Consider the following 18,505-nt stretch of genomic DNA (forward strand, 5'->3'; position numbering starts at 1 on the left):
AAGGCGACCAATCGGAGCGGAGATTGGTGGGGGGGAATAGAAGCAGATGTGAACGAGGAAGGAGAGAGATGAATGATGTTGGGGATGGGTGGAGCTTAGCTGAGGCTGAAAGTAGCTGTAACATCACCTCTGTACCCTGCTATATATGGATAATGCCGGATAATGATGACTTGTCTCCCACCTTTCATTAGAAAGTTCCAGGGCGGCTTACAGCAAAATACAGCATTAAAAACAGTTTAAAATTATAATCACAACTGGTGGGAGACAAGCCATCATCACCCAGAAGTTCGTATAAATTTACAGTTCATCATGCCAACTTCAACTGGTTGGTGCTGCTTTGATAAAATCTTGCTTAAATGGGCAGCAGTAGGCAAGCTTAGCTATCCTACCCCTCCTTCTGTTTGGTTGGCAACCTCAGTTTAGACCTATTTTTACTGCCACTAGTTGCTGTAGTAGTGAAGTGTTAAGTGCAGCTTGTATATCTGAACATAAGCGGAAGATTCATTGGTTTTGGAGGAAATATTTTGCATAGGTCTATATATAGCTTGTATATTGTCTTTTTCCTTTATTTTCTCTCAGTTTTCTGTTTTAAAATGCTTGATACTTGATGCTAACTATTTTTAGTTAGGTAGCCGTGTTGGTCTGACGCAGTTGGAAAAAATAAAAAAATTGTCCACTAGCACCTTAGAGACCAACTAAGTTTGTTCTTGGTATAAGCTTTCGTGTGCATGCACACTTCTTCAGATACCAGATACTGTTTTTTCTTTGTTTTTCAAGCTTTAATTTTTATATGTATATAAAAAGCTTACATTTATAAAAAGGAGATTTGTTGCTTTTGTTCCACTGTTGCACTCACTGATTTCTTCTTCCCAGCCAACAGGACCAAAAGCCAGCGATGATGGGAGCTGAAGTCCAAAACTACTTAGAATATGTAACTTTGTGTGAGTAGCTATGCGCCTCAATTTTCACTAGAGGGCAGGAAAGGTTAAGGAATCTGGAAAGCCAGAAAATTTCACTGTATTTCACCTGTAGTTTCCAGGCTGGTGCTAAGGCTAACTGCTCACCCGGTTCTAATTGAAAACAGCAATTTGGAGTTCCAGCAGATAAATTCTCTTTTGTTTCTTCAACCTTGCTTAGCCACTCCTTCGCTTAAGCGTGTGCGTTTGATGCTGTTTTATACAGAAATAGAAACTATTCCTTCCATCAGGAGGCAGCAAGTGTGCAGGTCAATATTCAGAGGCGGGGGGTGCCTTGTTTTCTTCAGTACCCCCCTCCCTCCTGCCCACCTTTCCCCTTTCTTCTTCTGTCCCAATTTCTAAAATGAAAAGTTCCTTAGAACACCCTACTCAGAATTAACTCTATTCTAGCACATCATAAAGGGACGCGGGTGGCGCTGTGGGTTAGACCACAGAGCCTAGGACTTGCCGATCAGAAGGTCGGAGGTTCGAATCCCCGTGACGGGGTGAGCTCCCGTTTCTTGGCCCCTGCTCCTGCCAACCTAGCAGTTCGAAAGCACATCAAAGTGCAAGTAGATAAATAGGTACCGCTCCAGCGGGAAGGTAAGCGGCATTTCTGTGCGCTGCTCTGGTTCGCCAGAAGCGGCTTAGTCATGCTGGCCACATGACCCAGAAGCTGTATGCCGGCTTCCTTGCCAATAAAGTGAGATGAGCGCCGCAACCCCAGAGTTGGTCATGACTGGACCTAATGGTCAGGGGTCCCTTTACCTTTACCTAGCACATCATGGTTTCATATTTTCAGGGCATGGCACAGTGACTATGTGCCTCTAAGTAACACTTGCTGGGCATGACCATGCTTGCAGGATTACTAGAAGTATCTGAAAGCCTGTGTGAGGTAGTAGCTACAGCTCTGGGTGAGGCCTGGTGGTGGGAGCCAAGTTCAAATTCCCACTCAGCCCTAAAGCTCCCACTGGGTTATCTTGAGCCACTAACCCATTTCACAGGGTTGTTATGAGGATAACATTGGGGGGGGGGGGCAGAACATATACAGTGGTACCTCGGGTTACATACGCTTCAGGTTACAGACTCCGCTAACCCAGAAATAGTACCTCAGGTTAAGAACTTTGCTTCAGGATGAGAACAGAAATCGTGCTCCAGCGGCGTGGCGGCAGCGGGAGGCCACATTAGCTAAAGTGGTGCTTCAGGTTAAGAACAGTTTCAGGTTAAGAATGGACCTCCGGAACAAATTAAGTACTTAACCCAAGGTACACTGTACACTGTCTTGAGCTCTTTTTCTTGGAGAAGAAAAGCAGGATATAAATGAAACAAGTTAAAATCTGGCTGAACACTCTTGCTGAAGGCAGGGAGGCTAGAACAGATGGATGATGGAGAGGAGGGCTCAGCCAGATCTAATTTGGACCACTAGCCTACTGTACAGGGTTGCCAGTCAGATGATAGGTTTGTAGAAAAAGAGAGCGTGTTCAGACCATATTGGAATGAAAGGATACAGGAGGTACCATAGCTCCATGTAAGGTGGTAAGGGAGATATAGGTTTAAGTATTATGGAACTTTGACTATATATGGAATATGCATTGCCAGTTTGTGTAGACCAGAGATGGATGGAGTCCTCCAGAAGCTGCTGGATTGAAGCTCTTAATTTAGCCGGACCATTGACCATGCTGACTGGGGCTGGTGGTTCCACAGGCTCCCCATTCCTGCTGAAACTGAGCTAGGTGAGCCCTTAGTCTGATTCCCTAAAAGACACCAGGCTGTGTTCATTTCTGGGGAAGAATCTTTGGTGAGCTTCTAACAAACCCCATCTTTTTCTGGGAAATATTTTTTTGGGGGAAAATATGTACAATTAAAAACAAACTTAATTGGGCTACATTGCACAAATTTAACCCAGTCACAGATCACCAGGGCTGTGTGATCACGCTGCTGAGAACTGCTACAATCATTTGTATTGACAAACTCTGGATTTCAGAGTTTGTTTTTAATGATTATCTTTACAAAAACAGCGTTGTTCAGCTCCAAGCAGGGCACGTTGTGAACCCTGACTCTTGTCTCCCTTTTACTTTGATTGAGCCAGGAAGAAAAGTACGAACTGTCTATTCCTCTAAAAGCGAAATTGGTGTAACTCCCTATTTTATTTTATTTTTTAAAAACTTCCCCAGGGCCCATCCCTTTAAATAGTTCCCCTGTCGATCTGTCCATCTCCATGTAAGTAGGACAAGAATCATTTTTGGTGGTCAAATCCCCTGTGTTTTGGCCAGTCCTGATAAAGCCATTCTATAAAGAGGCAATGTGGTGTAGTGGTTGGAGCATGGAGTGCAGGAGGCCAGGGTTCAAATCTCTACCTGGCCATGAAGTTCACTAGATGACCTTGGGCCAGCTGCTGTTTCTAAGCTACAGTTTCCCAAACTTGGGTCTCAAGCTGTTTTTCAACTGCAACTCCCATCATCCATAACTAGCAGGACCAGTGGTCAGAGATGACAGGAACTGTGGTCCGAAAACAGCTGGAGACCCAAGTTGAACCTACCATAGAGGGTTGTTGTGAGAATAACATAGAGAGAGGAAGAACTAAGTGTTGTGCTCCACCTTCCACCTTGAGCACTAGGGAGGAAAGGTAAGGTGGGATATACACATGGTAATCATAATAATCGTAGTAATAAGGGTATTACCTAACTGTGGATTTTGGAGCTTTTTTTTTTTAATGGACCTACACAGCTATCTTTGCTCTTTAAGGGATCATTCTCACATTCTTTCTTTCCATTCAAGCCATCAGAAAAATATGTGGTGGAAGCCCTGGGATTGCCTAGCTTGTTTAAAAGAACTTTGAAAAAGGAGGAGGAGGAGGAGGAGGAGGAAGGAAAGAAAGAAGACAGGAGACAGGGGGATCTCATTGAGAAACAGTTTCCATGTCTGGCTGCTGGGAATGCAAAGTTTTTATAGAGTAGGCAGACAGATGTTGGACTGACACTGAAAATCAGTGGGGGCTGTGAAAGCTTTCTGGGGTTCATTTGGCAGGGCCAGAAAGACAGGAGTTACAGCATCATTGGAGACGATGCTGAGAAGTTCTAAGCCCCCCCTCCAAAGTCCAGCTTGGAGCAGGAGCTAGGAAAAGATTTCAAACTTGTCCCGCCCTGTGCGCTGCGCTTTGGCCTAACTCTGCACGCTAACAGAGGCATGGTTTTGATTAAGTTAAGGAAGGAGAAGAAAAGAGTGGGCGGGGGGGGGGAGAGAAGGAGGACACGTGCTTTGGCCTGGGACATCTCTCTGTTTTTGCAAAGGCCACATGCGTCACTCTCCCTCGTGGGCCATGGAAATGGGAAACGAAAGAATGTTAACCCCTTGGAGTGTGGACTGATGGGGAACCTGGGGAGCTGGCTTGCCTGGGTAGAAGATGTAGGCGGCTTCATGGGGTTTTGCTCTAGGGGAAGAGGGGCAGTTGGGATTGCAAGAGTGGGGCCTGTCGATCTGGAATGGGGTACACATTCAATTTTGTTTGCATCTCAGTGAGAAACTACCTAATTTGAACTTCTCGAACCAATATGTGAACCAAAACGCAAGCGGCCTTTGAAATTCACCGCCCCTCTGAATTTTGCAACGCAGTTCTCCAAACACTGTGTACAAAAAAGTACATATATTAGGAGAAAGTGTGCATAAGAATGCATTCATTTGTGAAAGTAATATACCAAAGCATACGGTTTTGCAAAAATGTGTATATCAATCTAAACTGCATACAAAAATGTGCATATTAGGAGAAATTTGTACCAAAATACTGGCAGGTGTTCATTGGGTTTTTAAAAATTGCAGTTTGGTAAATTTCTGCAGAAATGTAGAGAAGAAAATTTAAGAATGGAAGAATGAGAAGGAAGAGAGAAACCAAAACTGACAAAATCATCAAGTCCTAATCTGAAGCAATGAAGATTGCATTTGGTGTCTGTGCCAAAGATCAGAGTTTTATTGGGAGGAACTCACTATGATGAACTCCAGAACTACTTTTGAAAAGCAGCTTTTGCCCATCCCACTTGCTCTGATCAGTGTCACATTCCAATGACAAGAGAGAGATTCCCAGCCAGTTAAAGAATGCACTAAGGGCTGCCACAGGGAGCAGGGAGCAAGCTTGTTTTCTCCTGCTCTGGAGGACTTGAACCAATGGTTTCGAGTTGCAAGAAAGGAGATTCCGACTAAACATTCGGAAAAACTTTCTGACAGTAAGAGCTGTTCAGCAGTGGAACAGACTCCCATGAGAGGTGGTGAACTCACCTTCCTTGAAGGTTTATAAACAGCAGTTGGATATCTGCCATGGATGCTTTAGCTGAGATTCCTGCATTGCAGGGGGCTGGACTAGATGACCGTTGGGGTCCCTTCCAACTCTAAAATTCTATGATTCTGTCCCTGCCAAGTTAGTTGTCCAGGACCTGGACGGTAATTATCACCATTTATTTGTATGGCACTTTCCTATGGAAAACCATACCCAAAGCAGTTCACAACATCAAGAAACATTACATTCATTAACAATTATAGGTTGTCTAGTGTTGGACTAGAAGCTGGGAGTTGACACATAAACTACGTGAGGACGACAATCGTGACTTCAAGGAAGATTGGGAACTTTTTACAAACTATTTTAAAAAACAAGAAAATGATTTGGACTCCTTGGCAGGTTTTGAATAAACATCCACAAATTTATTAATAGAATATATGACAGATAAGGTAATGATATGTGCAATTTTTAACATGTAGAGAATAATATGTGCAAACAAATCAGAGAGGGGAGCTGAGGGAAGTCCTTGGTGGGGGGGGGAGGGAAGGGGGGAATAAAAAGGGGGGAAATTAATGTAATGGATTATTTGGACTGATAATTTGTTTTGATGAAATTGTCTAATTTTTTATTTTTTTAAAAGGAGAAGTTGGGATACCAGGGCTCAAATCCATACTCAGCCATAGGAATGTCTATGAGTTCAGTTGCCTTGTACAGATGGATCCTTACCTTGGTTTCACCCAACAGACAATGGGTTAGTCAGGGAAGTGACAAAAGAATGCCAGTGATCCTTAATGACTAGGGATGCCTTTGTTAGTGACCTGGAACTCTTGCTCCCCTGCCTTTGGAATGTGGCACTAATCAGAGCTAGTGGGAGGGGCAGTGAAATATTTTATTATACCAAGTCTGAAGAGGAGAGAGAGAGAGAGTTCTGAGTCAAGCTGGACTTGATGCATTGGTAGCAGGATTGTGGTGGTACAAACTGTTGCTCTTGAGGGGCGGGAATCATATTCAGGATCAGCAATATTGCTGCCTGCTATAGGTGTCTCTTGCTTCCAGTATGCTCTGCCTGCACATTTGTATATAACGCCTATATTACAAGCTGAGCATCTCTCACCACTCCAGAGCTGGAATCCAATAACATGTGGGGAAGTCACAAACTCCCCATCCTTGTAATGGTCTATTCTGGTCCTTGTCTCTCTCTCTCTCTCTCTCTCCCCCCCCCCCCCCGGTTTATCCCAGCTTCCACTTCCTTCCTCCTTCCTTCGTAGTTTCTTTGCTACAAAACTTTAGACTGCAGTCTCCTTGAGGCAGAGACCTGTTCCATTGTATTCTGCACAAATAATAATAAGGCTGAGCTGTGCATACCTGCCAGATTTCAGTTTGAGCAGGGTCTTAGTGTTTAAAGGTAAAGGGACCCCTGACCATTAGGTCCAGTCGTGACCGACTCTGGGGTTGCGGCGCTCATCTCGCTTTATTGGCCAAGGGAGCCGGCGTACAGCTTCCGGGTCATGTGGCCAGCATGACTAAGCCGCTTCTTGCGAACCAGAGCAGCGCACAGAAACGCCGTTTACCTTCCCACCGGAACGGTACGTATTTATCTACTTGCACTTTGACGTGCTTTCGAACTGCTAGGTTGGCAGGAGCTGGGACCGAGCAACGGGAGCTCACTCCGTCACGGGGATTCGAACCGCTGACCTTCTGATCAGCAAGTCCTAGGCTCTGTGGTTTAACCCACAGTGCCACTCTTCTTCTAACATCAAACCCAGGCACAGCCAGAGGTAGATCCATATGGGTTTGGGGGACAAGGCCAGTATCTGAGGGAGGCCCCTAGAATTTTATATCCGGGACAAAGCACTACATATAAGCTGACTTCAAATAAACGGCTTTTGCAACGACTGCTCCTAAGGCAACAGATTAAATATAAAACCCAGCCAGACCCGTATTCTTCCCCTAGTAAATTGGTAATCCTAGTACAGGAAGTGGCAGTGCCTCTGAGCACACAGAGTCCCATATCCCATCTCCAGGCATTTAAGATAATGGGGTGAGCTTAGATTCTAAGTGTAGTGTTGGAGGAAAAGAAGCCTTCACCAGAATACTACCTTCCGGATGTTTTGGATGCAACTCCCACCAGCCTCAGCCAGCACAACCACAGTAATCCAAAATAGCTGGAGGGAACCAGGATGGCAGAAACTGGGTTAGAACAGGTTGGACCAGGACCTGGCCTGGCTCAAATCACCTGCTCAGTGTCAAATCTCAATGGGTGACCTTGGGCCTCCTAATCTTACCGAGTTGTCATGATAATAAAATGGGGGCCCGGGAGCAATCATATTGCACTGTCCTGTGTTCCTTAAAGGAATGGAGGACGAAACCCAAAATAAACCATTTTAAAGAGGTAGTTTCAACATTGTCAAGAACAGATCCCCACAAGAATGTGTTTCAAGCAGACTCAATGCCCATTGAAAACGCATGACTTCCAAATAACCCCGAAAGCTGCAGCTTTTTAAGGGTAGTTCAGTGAGGAGGAACTGCAGCTCCCAGGATTCTCCGTGCTTTAAATGCGTGTCGACTTGTTCTGACGTTCATGTTTGGCAAGCACCAAACACGCAGCTTTCCGGGTTGGGAAGTGGGGTGGGTTGAAATCCACGTTATGTTCCAAATGTTGAGTTTTGGAGTGCAAAATATCCGGAGCTGCATATAGGCAGCTGCACCATTCTTTCGTGTGCTCATATAGGCTCTGTCACCAGCTCCCTGCATGGTTGAAAAAAAACTGGCTTCGCGCACACCGCACACGCTATAATCAGAATAATCGCAGCGTAGCTCTCAGCAAGCGCAACGCGTCCCTCTGCCTTTAACAGCCTGTCTGGGTGTGTCCAACCCGTGCATAATAAGCAGCCTAAGGAGGGCGGGCCCTGCTTGGGCTGCCTTCCAATGGGCTCCAGGTAGGCTGGTCCATCTGGAAGGACAAGAAAGGGGGTGGAGGAGGTGGTTCCTTTTTCATTTTCTCGGGGAGCGTGAGATGGGGGATTATAGAACAGCCCAGTTCGGGTTCTCTCCCCCCCTTCCCTCTCCCCTTCTTGGTGGGCGTGGCTTAAAGTGACATATGGGGGCATGGTTTGTGTTTTCCGAAGAGCCAATCAGCAGTGAGGAAGGGAGTGGGAGGGGGGCAGCTGGAGGAGAGGGAAAAGTTTGTTTGGGGAAAGTTTTTCTTTATTTTTTTGTTAAAAAAATATTAAAGGGGGAGAAGGCGCGGAAAGAGGTATTGCGTTAAAAGTGGGAGAGCAGAGGTGAATCGAACCAAAACCTCCTCCATCCAGCCCCCCCATTTTTTTGAGGGGTGGGGGGAGAAGGAAGGGGCTTGCAACCCTATTAGGCTGCATCCACCGATTCTCCCCCACCCCCTGGAAAAAATGGGCGCAGCGAACTGCGAAGACGAGGACTTAGAATTCAAGCTGATTTTTGGGGAAGAAGAAAAGGAGCATCCAGGAATGGGGGTCCCCTTGGAAGGTGAGATGCGGGTTGTTATGGGGGATTGTGATGGTTGGTTACAAGGAGGGAGGTGTGAGAATATATGGGGCGGGGGGAAGAATCAAGGGGTTTTTTGTGCGTGTGTCTGGTGTAGCTGGAAAAAGTCCCCCCTCCCTTTCCTTTTTAGGACAACTGGGGAGGGAGATGGCACGAATGTTCCCATCTCCCTGCAGGAAGAGTCTGTGTGTTTTTTTGCTCCGAGAGTGAGTAATCGAATCCCTAAAACACGCGGCCCACGCAAATGGTTAATACTATTTGCAATCATTTTAAAGATGGGTGTTGCGTTTCTGCCCATGCTGGTGAGGAAAGTGCGTGAGTGAATGAGAGAAGAAATCGGTCTCGAGTTTCACACACGCCCCAATCATGCTTCTGTGAAAATTTTGGAATCTGAAAACTTTCAGGTTGCACTGAACTCTGCATAGAATGTGGGGTTTTTTTGGGGGGGGGGGTTGAGCTTCTGAGTTTTTGGGACCAATAACTGGTTAACCCTTTTATTATAATAATACAGAAAATCGTATTGATCAAAAAGAGTTAATGCGTGTGCTGCTATGTGTGGAAACTGTGAGCTGGAAAATCTTTGGTTCAAATTGTGGTTTAGCTGTGAACACATTGGATAATCTGAAACAATGATGGAGGCTGCGTGGCCCACATGATGTTACTGGATGATTATTGGTGTTTTTCAAATTTATTTTTTACCCTCTGTCCACCCTAGGGTCCCTATTTTAAATTTTAAAAACAGCTGATAAAATTTACAACCAGAAAACTAGCACGAGTCCTAAAGATCTGCATCCTAAGTGTCAAAAGACCAATTTGAAGTGGACTGCAGCTCAGACCATTGGCCTTGCAATGGCTGATGGTAGCTTGAGTCCAGCCATATCTAGAGCAGAACTTGGGTCTCCAGCTGTTTTCGCACTACAACTCCCATCATCCTTAACTAGCAGGACCAGTGGTCAGAGATGGTGGGAATTGCAGTCCAATAACAGCTGGAGGCCCAAGTTTGGGAAACACTGAGGGTCACAGGGTCCCCACACCTGGCCCAATGTGACCTAGGATTTCCTAGCCTTGGCCACAGTGCGTGAAATGGTTGCCTACCTTATAGGGTTGCTGTAAGTACCACTGAGCTCCTCTACATTAGCTGCAGTTAAGTCAGTGGTGGTGAACCTGGGGGTCTCCTTCCCTTTGGGACAACTTTCCCCAAGCCATAGGCAAGTCATGGGCGGGGGCAGAGGCAAAAGTGGGTGGAGCAATGAATGCAAATTTTTTCATTATACAGTAGGCTAGTTTCTGCAAGCGTACACACATCTCTCTTTCTCTCTCTGCGCTACATCCAGAAAAGCAAGTGGTATTTATCAGAGTTCATGGACATGTTCTAACAGGGCAAAAACTCTCAAGGAGGGTCTGAAGCAGGGCAAGTCAGGAATGTGGCCTGGGGAGAATCGTGAGGGCCAGGTAGAGGAACTTTGAGGGCCACATTTGGCCCCTAGGCCTAACACCCCTACTCCTATGTTAAGTCCCTCTGGTACTCTTTTCCACCTAGTTTGCGAGAACAGGCTTTGCCTCCTCTCCCAAAGTGGGGCTTAAACTAGCTTGGTAATAATTGCAGGCAGAAATATATATCTCGCAGAGGGTATCTAGTCACAGGTGGTGCAAAATGCCCAAGAAGAATGAAACAAAACTATAATTCCTTTCTTCTGCCAAACCCTCCATCAGTTTGAAAAGTAGGCTTCTGCACGTTCAAAATGGCATAATAATAGCATCCTAGTGGTAATTCATATGTGCCCACACACAAGAGAGGCTGTAAACAGGTGTTTGTTCACTGTATAGTTAGTGACTGCTTTATCTCCAGTTAAGTCATCTGGATGCTTAACCACTTGCAGTAGGACATGTTGGAACCAATGTGTTCTTAGGGGCTAGCACCATAGTTGCAAACATTTCTTCAATTTTCATTGTGAATTAAGAGAAATTTTGGTATTTCCCCAAGTTTCCCCCCCCCCTTTCGATGTCTGAAACCTGTCTCATGCGCACAGACACACCCCTGTCAAAACCAAACTTAAACCCCAATCCCCCCAGGATGAACATTCACCCCAGAATAATTTAATTTCTGTTAGCTTGTTGTCGCAGCGTAGGGTAATCCCGGAGCATAGCGGCACCTTTAACCAATTTATTGGGCCATGAGCTTTTGTCGGCCAAAACCCTTTTTCTCAGATGCTTGAAGTGGTCACGTCAGAAGGAAGAATTCAAAACTCAAAATATCACATTTGCAAATCCAGGCTTTGAATCCTGAAATGGAAAAATGTGGGTTGCGTGACATGCATTTCCACACGCATATTTGAAAAATGAGAATGGGAGGTGGGGGTGGGGATGGTGGGTGGAAATCCTTCCCCCTTCTTTTATTTTCTTAGAAGAAGTTTGCAACTTCCATCCCCCCCCCCCAATATCTGTCTCGGAAGCTGGTATAGGGGACATTCTTGGCCCTGTAACCCCCTCAACTTGTGGGGGTGCTTCTGGAAGGGGTTCAGCTGAAAGCGGGCTGGCTGCCCCAAAATATATCCACACCCTGGCTGAGGGCGCTGCTGTGAGGAGGAAGTTGGCAGCCCCCTGTATGAGCCAGCCTCCGAGGCGGAGGTAGGAAACTGGGGTGTTTTTTTTCCAGAGAGAAAGGTCAAACTGTCTCTGGGCAGGCGGCGTCTGGTTCAAATGAAATCCAGATGGGGTCTGAGAGGGCCTCGGGATCCCACAGAATCCAGCCCCTCCACACTGGCTCCCATCCAAGGCCTTCAAATCCCGGGTGTAGGGGAGCTGGGGTTGTTGGGGGGGGTGGCTTTTGAGATGGCGGCAAGTGGGGAAAGAAGGGGGGGCAGACACACTTCAAGCCTCCCGCATACGGTTTCAACTAGCTCCCTGCAACAGTGCAATTTTCCTTTTCGTCTTTTGGCCTGCGCCCCGTTTCCTTGGCAACGGGGGTCCCTGCCAGTGGAGCCTGGGGCTTTGGGAAATGGCCCTTTAATTGGGTTCAGATGGCGGCCCCTCCCTGACAGTCTCTCTTATTTTCTCTTTCTCCCCCCTTTTCTCCTCCATCCAACTGGATCCTTGTCTCTGGCCCACAAAACAGGGTGGAGGCCCTGAGAAGAGTAGGCCAAGTTCAGGGGGAACTTTCTAAGCCCACCTCCCCCCCACCCCACCAAAAACTTTTTCAGAAGCTTTTGTTTCAAAAAGGGAGGCAAGCCTTTGGCTTTCTTCCTCCACCTGCCCCTCAACCTAAGGAGGGTACAAGCTGGGAGGGTGACTCCTGGCGGCAAGATGGGAGCCACCCCACACTTTGGGGCTTTCGCTGCAGAGCAAACCAAAGCCTGTCTTAGCCCAGAATATCCTGCTTCCAACAGAGGACAGCCTGGTGCCTCTGGAAAGCTCCCAAGCACAGCAACTCACCTTGTTGTTGTTTTAAAAAATCCTAGGCACATGGCATTCAAAGATATACTGCCTCTGTTCATGGGGTTTTTATTTAAGTCGCAAAATGGCGATGCAAAAAATAAAGGATGCAATCTGACCTGGTGGGTTGCAACCTTCCTTTACGACCCAACGAGAGCAGTATTGCCTTTGCAAAACTCATGTTTTGGATTACAACTCCCATCAACCCCAGCCAGCACCAAAGGCCCACCAAGCCCAGTGCCCAGTTCTCAGCAGCTGCCAACCAGACACCTATGGGAAGTTCCATTGGTGGAGGCAGAACATTGGGATAGAGTGCCTCTGAACCTGCAGGTTCTATTTAGTTACAATGCAGCACTTTTGTTTGCCTTTTGCCTTCCCAGATACAAGGCTGCCAGTCTATTTGTGTGTGTGTTTGTGTTCTTGACTAGGAACACGGGTGGCGCTGTGGGTTAAACCACAGAGTCTAGGACTTGCCAATCAGAAGGTCGGTGGTTCGAATCCCCGTGACGGCGTGAGCTCCCGTTGCTGGGTCCCTGCTCCTGCCCACCTAGCAGTTCGAAAGCACGTCAAAGTGCAAGTAGATAAATAGGTACCGCTCCGGCAGGAAGGTAAACGGTGTTTCCGTGCGCTGCTCTGGTTCGCCAGAAGCGGCTTAGTCATGCTGGTCACATGACCCGGAAGCTGTACGCCGGCTCCCTCGGCCAATAAAGCGAGATGAGCGCCGCAACCCCAGAGTCGGTCACGACTGGACCTAATGGTCAGGGGTCCTTTACCTTTACCTTGTGTTCTTGACCTACCACCTTCATTCTTGCCCTGCCTTCCGGTTTTGCCAATTTCCCTTAATTCTCTCCCACACAACCACACATGCTTTGCCCTGCGAGTACCGCACAACATCTTCCAGCCGCAACACCCAGGCAGGAAACAGTTGCTGCTCATTCCCGCTGAATATTGGCAGAAGGTGGAGCGAAACAGGGTGCTGGGGGTGGGTTGTGTAGTGCAGTCTTCCACCAGCCTGCAGCTCCCATCAGCTCCATTTTTGCAGTTCAGAACATCTAGAAGGCACCAGGTTGGCAACAGCTGGCGTAATGTGACAAGACTGGGTTGGATAGAGAGTTGAGGTGTGATCCATTTATGTGCTGTGATCCACTCCCTACCGAGAGAGAAGATGACGGAAAGCAGTAGCGGGAGTGGAGAGGTCACAGCCACGCAATCTCTTTAAATCACTTTTGCCCCACTTTAAGAGTCATGGAGGAAACTGGGAAGTGTAATTTGTTAAAGGTGCCTTGTTTGTTTGTTTATTTGTTACATTCAGATGAGGCTGAGCAGGGTTTTCAACGCTGGCCCTCCAGGTACTAGTCTTAACCGCTATGCAATCACTGGTTCTCGAAACTACAATTCCCAGCACCCTTAGCAAACTGCAATTCCCAGGATGTGGGTGTGACCAGAAAGAGAGAAACTTTAAATTAGAAGCAGCTGTCAGTCGAGAAAGGGTTGCAGGGCAGAGAAGAAGAAATCAGCTTTCATCTTTCTTTCTTTTTCTCCTCTTTATATCTTTATCCAAATATTTGCTGTGTGTATGTATTTTGTTTTTTCTAGGGGGAAAAAAAGAGGATACCTCTTCCTTTATTTGACTTGTGGGTAGTCGTCCCTCCCCCCCACCCCAGCCAGCTATATTTAATATCCATCCCATGGGGTTTGGGTTCTTTGCTTTCTCTCTCTCTCTTGACGTATGCAGGATGCCATAGGCGAAAGGAAAGCACGCCTCCTTCCAGGATTCTTTGTTGCTGAAAAACCTCCCTTTTTGCTGCTGTTGGTGGTGGTGGTTCCCCTTTATTGCTCAGGCCCTCTCTTGGATTAATTTGACAATCGGGTTGCATATTTGGTGTAATGAATTCAGCTATTGCTAGCTGTGGGGAGGAGGAAGGTAGAAAGATAGCAACTCAGTAAGCTAGTTTATATTGAGTCAAAGCCTTGGTCCGCCCTACACTGACTGGCAGCAGCAGCTCTCCAGTGTTTAATACTGGGGGTGTTTCCACCTGTATCTGGAGATTCAACCCGAGACCTTTTGCAAGCAAAACAGATTCTCTGCCACTGACCTATGACCCTCACTGCTCTCTTACTGCTAGATGTTCTGATCAGCCATCTGTTGGCTCATGGCTTCACTAGGGGGTTCTCAATTCATTCAGATCATTTATACCGGGGGAAACTCCCAATAAAAATAACTAATCCTTACAATCTAAAAAAAAGGCACAGCATGAAAGGAAAAAGAGAAGGAGAGGGAAGAGGAAAATGCATGTACCCGGGCACTAAATTCTTACTGTTACAAGGCTCTTACAATGACCAATTGGTATAGAAATGAGCTGCTCACATGGCTCTTTAAAATTTAACTGTGTTATTCAAATGGAAACATGCACATATACCCAAATGCATTTACCGCTTCATGAAACAGCATGCAGATTGAGGTCCTCTTCAGAGCCATAGAAGCTAGAAAGCTTTTGTTTTTTTCAAAAAAGGTGGTTCACAAGACATCACATTGGAGCGTAAGACAATCATGGGATTGCATGCAGTTTAGCAAATTGTGTTCCCTTCTTCTAGTAGAAAGAGGTGCTCATATCACTACCCATCTGTGGTCTGTTGGCCTAAAAGTATAATCTGCCACTTTTTGGTAAACTTATGGTAAACCTGTTAGCTTGTTTTTTTCCCTATTGCTCTTGGGACAGCTGAACAGAGAATCACTTGCACGTTAGATTATCCTCTGTTACCTTCAAGGTCTCCAAATTCTATTGGTCACACCCACACTTATCCTCTTTGATATCCCTCAAAGAGTCCTAGGAGCTGTAGTTTGCCTCTCTAGAGAGCTACAGCTCCCAGGAATCTTTTGGGGGAAACCACATGTTTTAAATACAGTGGTACCTCAGGTTAAGTACTTAATTCATTCCGGAGTTCCGTTCTTAACCTGAAACTGTTCTTAACCTGAAGCACGACTTTAGCTAATGGGGCCTCCTGCTGCGCCGCCGGAGCCCGATTTCTGTTCTTATCCTGAAGCAAAGTTCTTAACCTGAGGTACTATTTCTGGGTTAGCGGAGTGTGTAACCTGAAGCATATGTAACCTGAAGCGTATGTAACCCGAGGTACCACTGTATCATTTTCAACCAACATGGTGGTTCTCATCTCTTTCCTTTTCCCCCTCTCTCTTTTTACAGACCTGGATGCGGACAACCTCCCTGCCTACTGCTCACTTGCCCTGGGAGACCCGCCTCCCTACACCTCTCCCCTGGGAATCCCCTGCCCTCTGCATCTCGGTGGGGGCCGTGCAGGCATGCACTCCCCCCCACCCCGGCCAGCCGACTTGGACGGCGACACCTTTGAGAGCCAGCCCGCCCGGCGCGTCCGCCTCGGAGGCTCTCGTGTGCTGGAATGCCCGAGCATCCAGATCACCACCATTTCGCCAGGCCGGCGGGCCGAGGAAGACGACTGGGACTCCTCGCCTCGTGACTACCTCCTCCTGGAGGCTTTTGGGGGCTACCGAGAGACCACCCCGTCTTCCGGCTTCTTCACCCCGAGCCCTGCCAGCAGCGGCAGTGTCTCGCCTTGGAGCTTCTTTTCAGATGACGAAGCCCCCGCCGGGGACGATGTGGAGCGGGAGCTGAACGAGGCAGCGGCCCGCTTTGCCCTCAGCTCCCCCTTGGGTTCTCCCCGGGGCTCCCCCAAGCCATGGTCACCCGCCGACGAGTCATGGCAGCCTTACGGCGCCAGCTATTCCCCGAGCCGGGGCGCAGAGGATGGATGGATGCTCCTGGGGCCGCGGCCAGCTTCGCCCTGTGGCAAGCGGCGGTACTCCAGCTCTGAAACTCACTCTTCGGCATCGCCGTGCCTCTCTCGGAGGGGCAGCCTTGGAGAGGAGACCCCGGGGGAGACCGTGGAGGCAGGAGGCGACACGGCGCCCTTCAACTGTACTGGAGCCCGACCGGCCGAAAGCATCCCCCAGAAAGCCCGGAAGACCTCGACCGAGCAGACAGTGGCCCTGACCAGGAAGGAGGAAGGGAGCTGCAATGGGGAGGATGGGGGCAGCGGCACCACGGGGGGCTACGGACTTGGCGTGGGGCGCAAGGAAGGAATGGATTACCTGGCAGTACCTTCCCCGCTGGCCTGGTCCAAAGCTCGCATTGGAGGTCACAGCCCTGTGTTCAGGTAAACCAAGACTCTAACGCTCTTTAAAGTTTGTATAAATGGTCCCCTTCTTCCTTCCATGCAAGGATGTTGACAGTTTGGGTTGGAACCGTGGCCTGAGAGAGGGTTTCTAAAAGCGGTCATCCAGGTGGCTTGGGGCGATTCCCAAGCAAGGCATGATGGGAATATCCGTCTTGTGATGCTTATCTCTAGATCTTGGTAGCTGGAGGTGGATGGCTTTGCAAATGTGGAGTTACAAGTTGGGCAGATCCCTAACACACACATATTATTAAACCACTCTGGGAATTGTAGCTCTGTGAAGGGAGCAGGGATCTCCTAACAGCCCATAGCAAACTGCAGTCCCCAGGATTCTGTGTGGTTTCCAACAGGATATTAAAAACACAATAAAAGATCAAACATTAAAAACTTCCCTAAACAGGCCTGCCTTCAGATGTCTTCTAAAAGTCAGATAGTTGTTTATTACCTTGACATCTGATGGGAGGGTGTTCCACAGGGCGGGTGCCACTACTGAGAAGGCTCTCTGCTTGGTTCCCTGTAACCTCACTTCTCAGTGTGAGGGAACCACCAGAAGCCCTCAGCGCTGGACCTCAGCGTCCGGGCTGAACGATGGGGTTGGAGATGCTCCTTCAGGTATACTGGGCCAAGGCCGTTTATGAGCTTTATGAGAGTGCTTTAAATGTATTATGTGGCTGGGGCTTTGCTTCTTATCTTCCTCACATGTAGTTCTTTAGTTCACCTCTGGACTATCCATAGTTTACAGGCGGGATTGTGGAAATTTAGGTTTGTGCAATTTAAAGTGGATTAAAGTGCTCTGGAGCAGCAAATCCACTTTTAAAAAATGGACTTTGGGCAGGTTCACAGGGATGGAGGAAATGCGCTAAAACGTGTAGTGTGAACAAATGATCAATGAGGAAATGCTGGGCTCCCCCCCCCCCAGCAGGAGCTTACTAGAGCTCAGCTCTGGCACCTCTCAGGTGGGCACCATTGTGATTCTAAGAGAGCATGGGAGAAGTCCGTGGTGAGCTCTGGCACCCTTTGCCCCCCTGGAAAAATAGCACTGAGGAATTGTATAACCACTGCGCAAGCAAATCAAGATGAACCCTCATTGTCATATAACCTGCCCACAAACAAATTAGAAGGAATGCTCAGTAAAGCACAGGCGTATAGCTTTTTCGTAAGCTTTGCGCAAGCTAATCAGGACGAATGCCCAATTATCAGGGCATCTGGAGCAGACCCAGCGATTGCAGATTTTGCTGCCCTCCTAGCGTGGATCCTAGCTATCTTCCTCTAGCATCCAAAGACCTTCACCTGAGCATGCCGTTGTCGGGAACTGCGGATGGGGGTGGAAGCCATGGCTCCCTCCCTCTCCCACCCTTAAGCCAGCCGGTTTGAATTTGCCAGCGCCATTGCCGGCTCTGTGGTTTGGCTGCCAGAGTTTCTGTTGTATAAAAACAACTTGTCAGACCAGACCAGGCAGAAGGGCTGGTGTCTCTAGTTACACATCCCAGACCCCAGCTCTGCATGCGGTGCTGGGGGCGGACGGGTGGGAGCTGGCGTAAACACGCAGTGCCTTGTTCCCTGTTAAGGTAAGCAGCTGGATTGGAAGAATTTCCCCTGCATGGTGGATCAACGTCATGACCTTTGAGTTCGGGGGCAGTGGCTCCATCCATTCCCTCCTCTGCCCCGTTTGCAGTTCCAAAGCCCATAGCCAGCAATATCCTGCCAAGCCAAGTCCCCTGTTTCTTCAAAGCAGAACTTAGCATCTCTTAAGCCAAGCTTGTGAATGCAATGGGTTAGCCTGTGACAACAACCCCACGAGAACTAAAATACAGTAGACCTTGCATATCTTGCCTCCTTGTTTGCAGAGATTTCTATAAGGGTGATACCGGCAATTTAGGTCAGCCTTGCAAAAGCTGAGCTGCTGCATTAAAGGGACTAAATTTGCAAGCGCCAAACTGCTGAATCAAAGAGCCTTTGGGTGCGTACACAGTACCAGCTTAAAGCGCAGTTGGTTGTCCTTTTCCCCAGCTGGTTCTGGGGAAAATGCATCAAAACTATTTCATAAGAAAGAACAAGACAGGTACAGGAGAGAGATGGATTTTGGCTGACATGCATACACCACTTCCCAAAGTAGCAG

General features: G+C 47.8%; 1 protein-coding gene across 1 annotated transcript in view; it reads left to right on the top strand.

Moving 5' to 3' along the window:
• Positions 1–8,179: 8,179 nt before the first annotated feature.
• Positions 8,180–18,505, top strand: part of NFATC4 (nuclear factor of activated T cells 4) — a 28,327-nt gene continuing 18,001 nt past the window's right edge. Inside the window, exons 1-2 of the mRNA XM_080977724.1 lie at positions 8,180–8,727; positions 15,381–16,368. Of these exons, the coding sequence (XP_080833850.1) occupies positions 8,631–8,727; positions 15,381–16,368 (1,085 nt within the window). The 5' untranslated portion in view covers positions 8,180–8,630. The remainder of the gene's footprint in view (positions 8,728–15,380; positions 16,369–18,505) is intronic.

Source organism: Podarcis pityusensis, assembly GCF_964106645.2.
Source record: "Podarcis pityusensis genome assembly, chromosome: 13".
NCBI lineage: Eukaryota > Metazoa > Chordata > Lepidosauria > Squamata > Lacertidae > Podarcis > Podarcis pityusensis.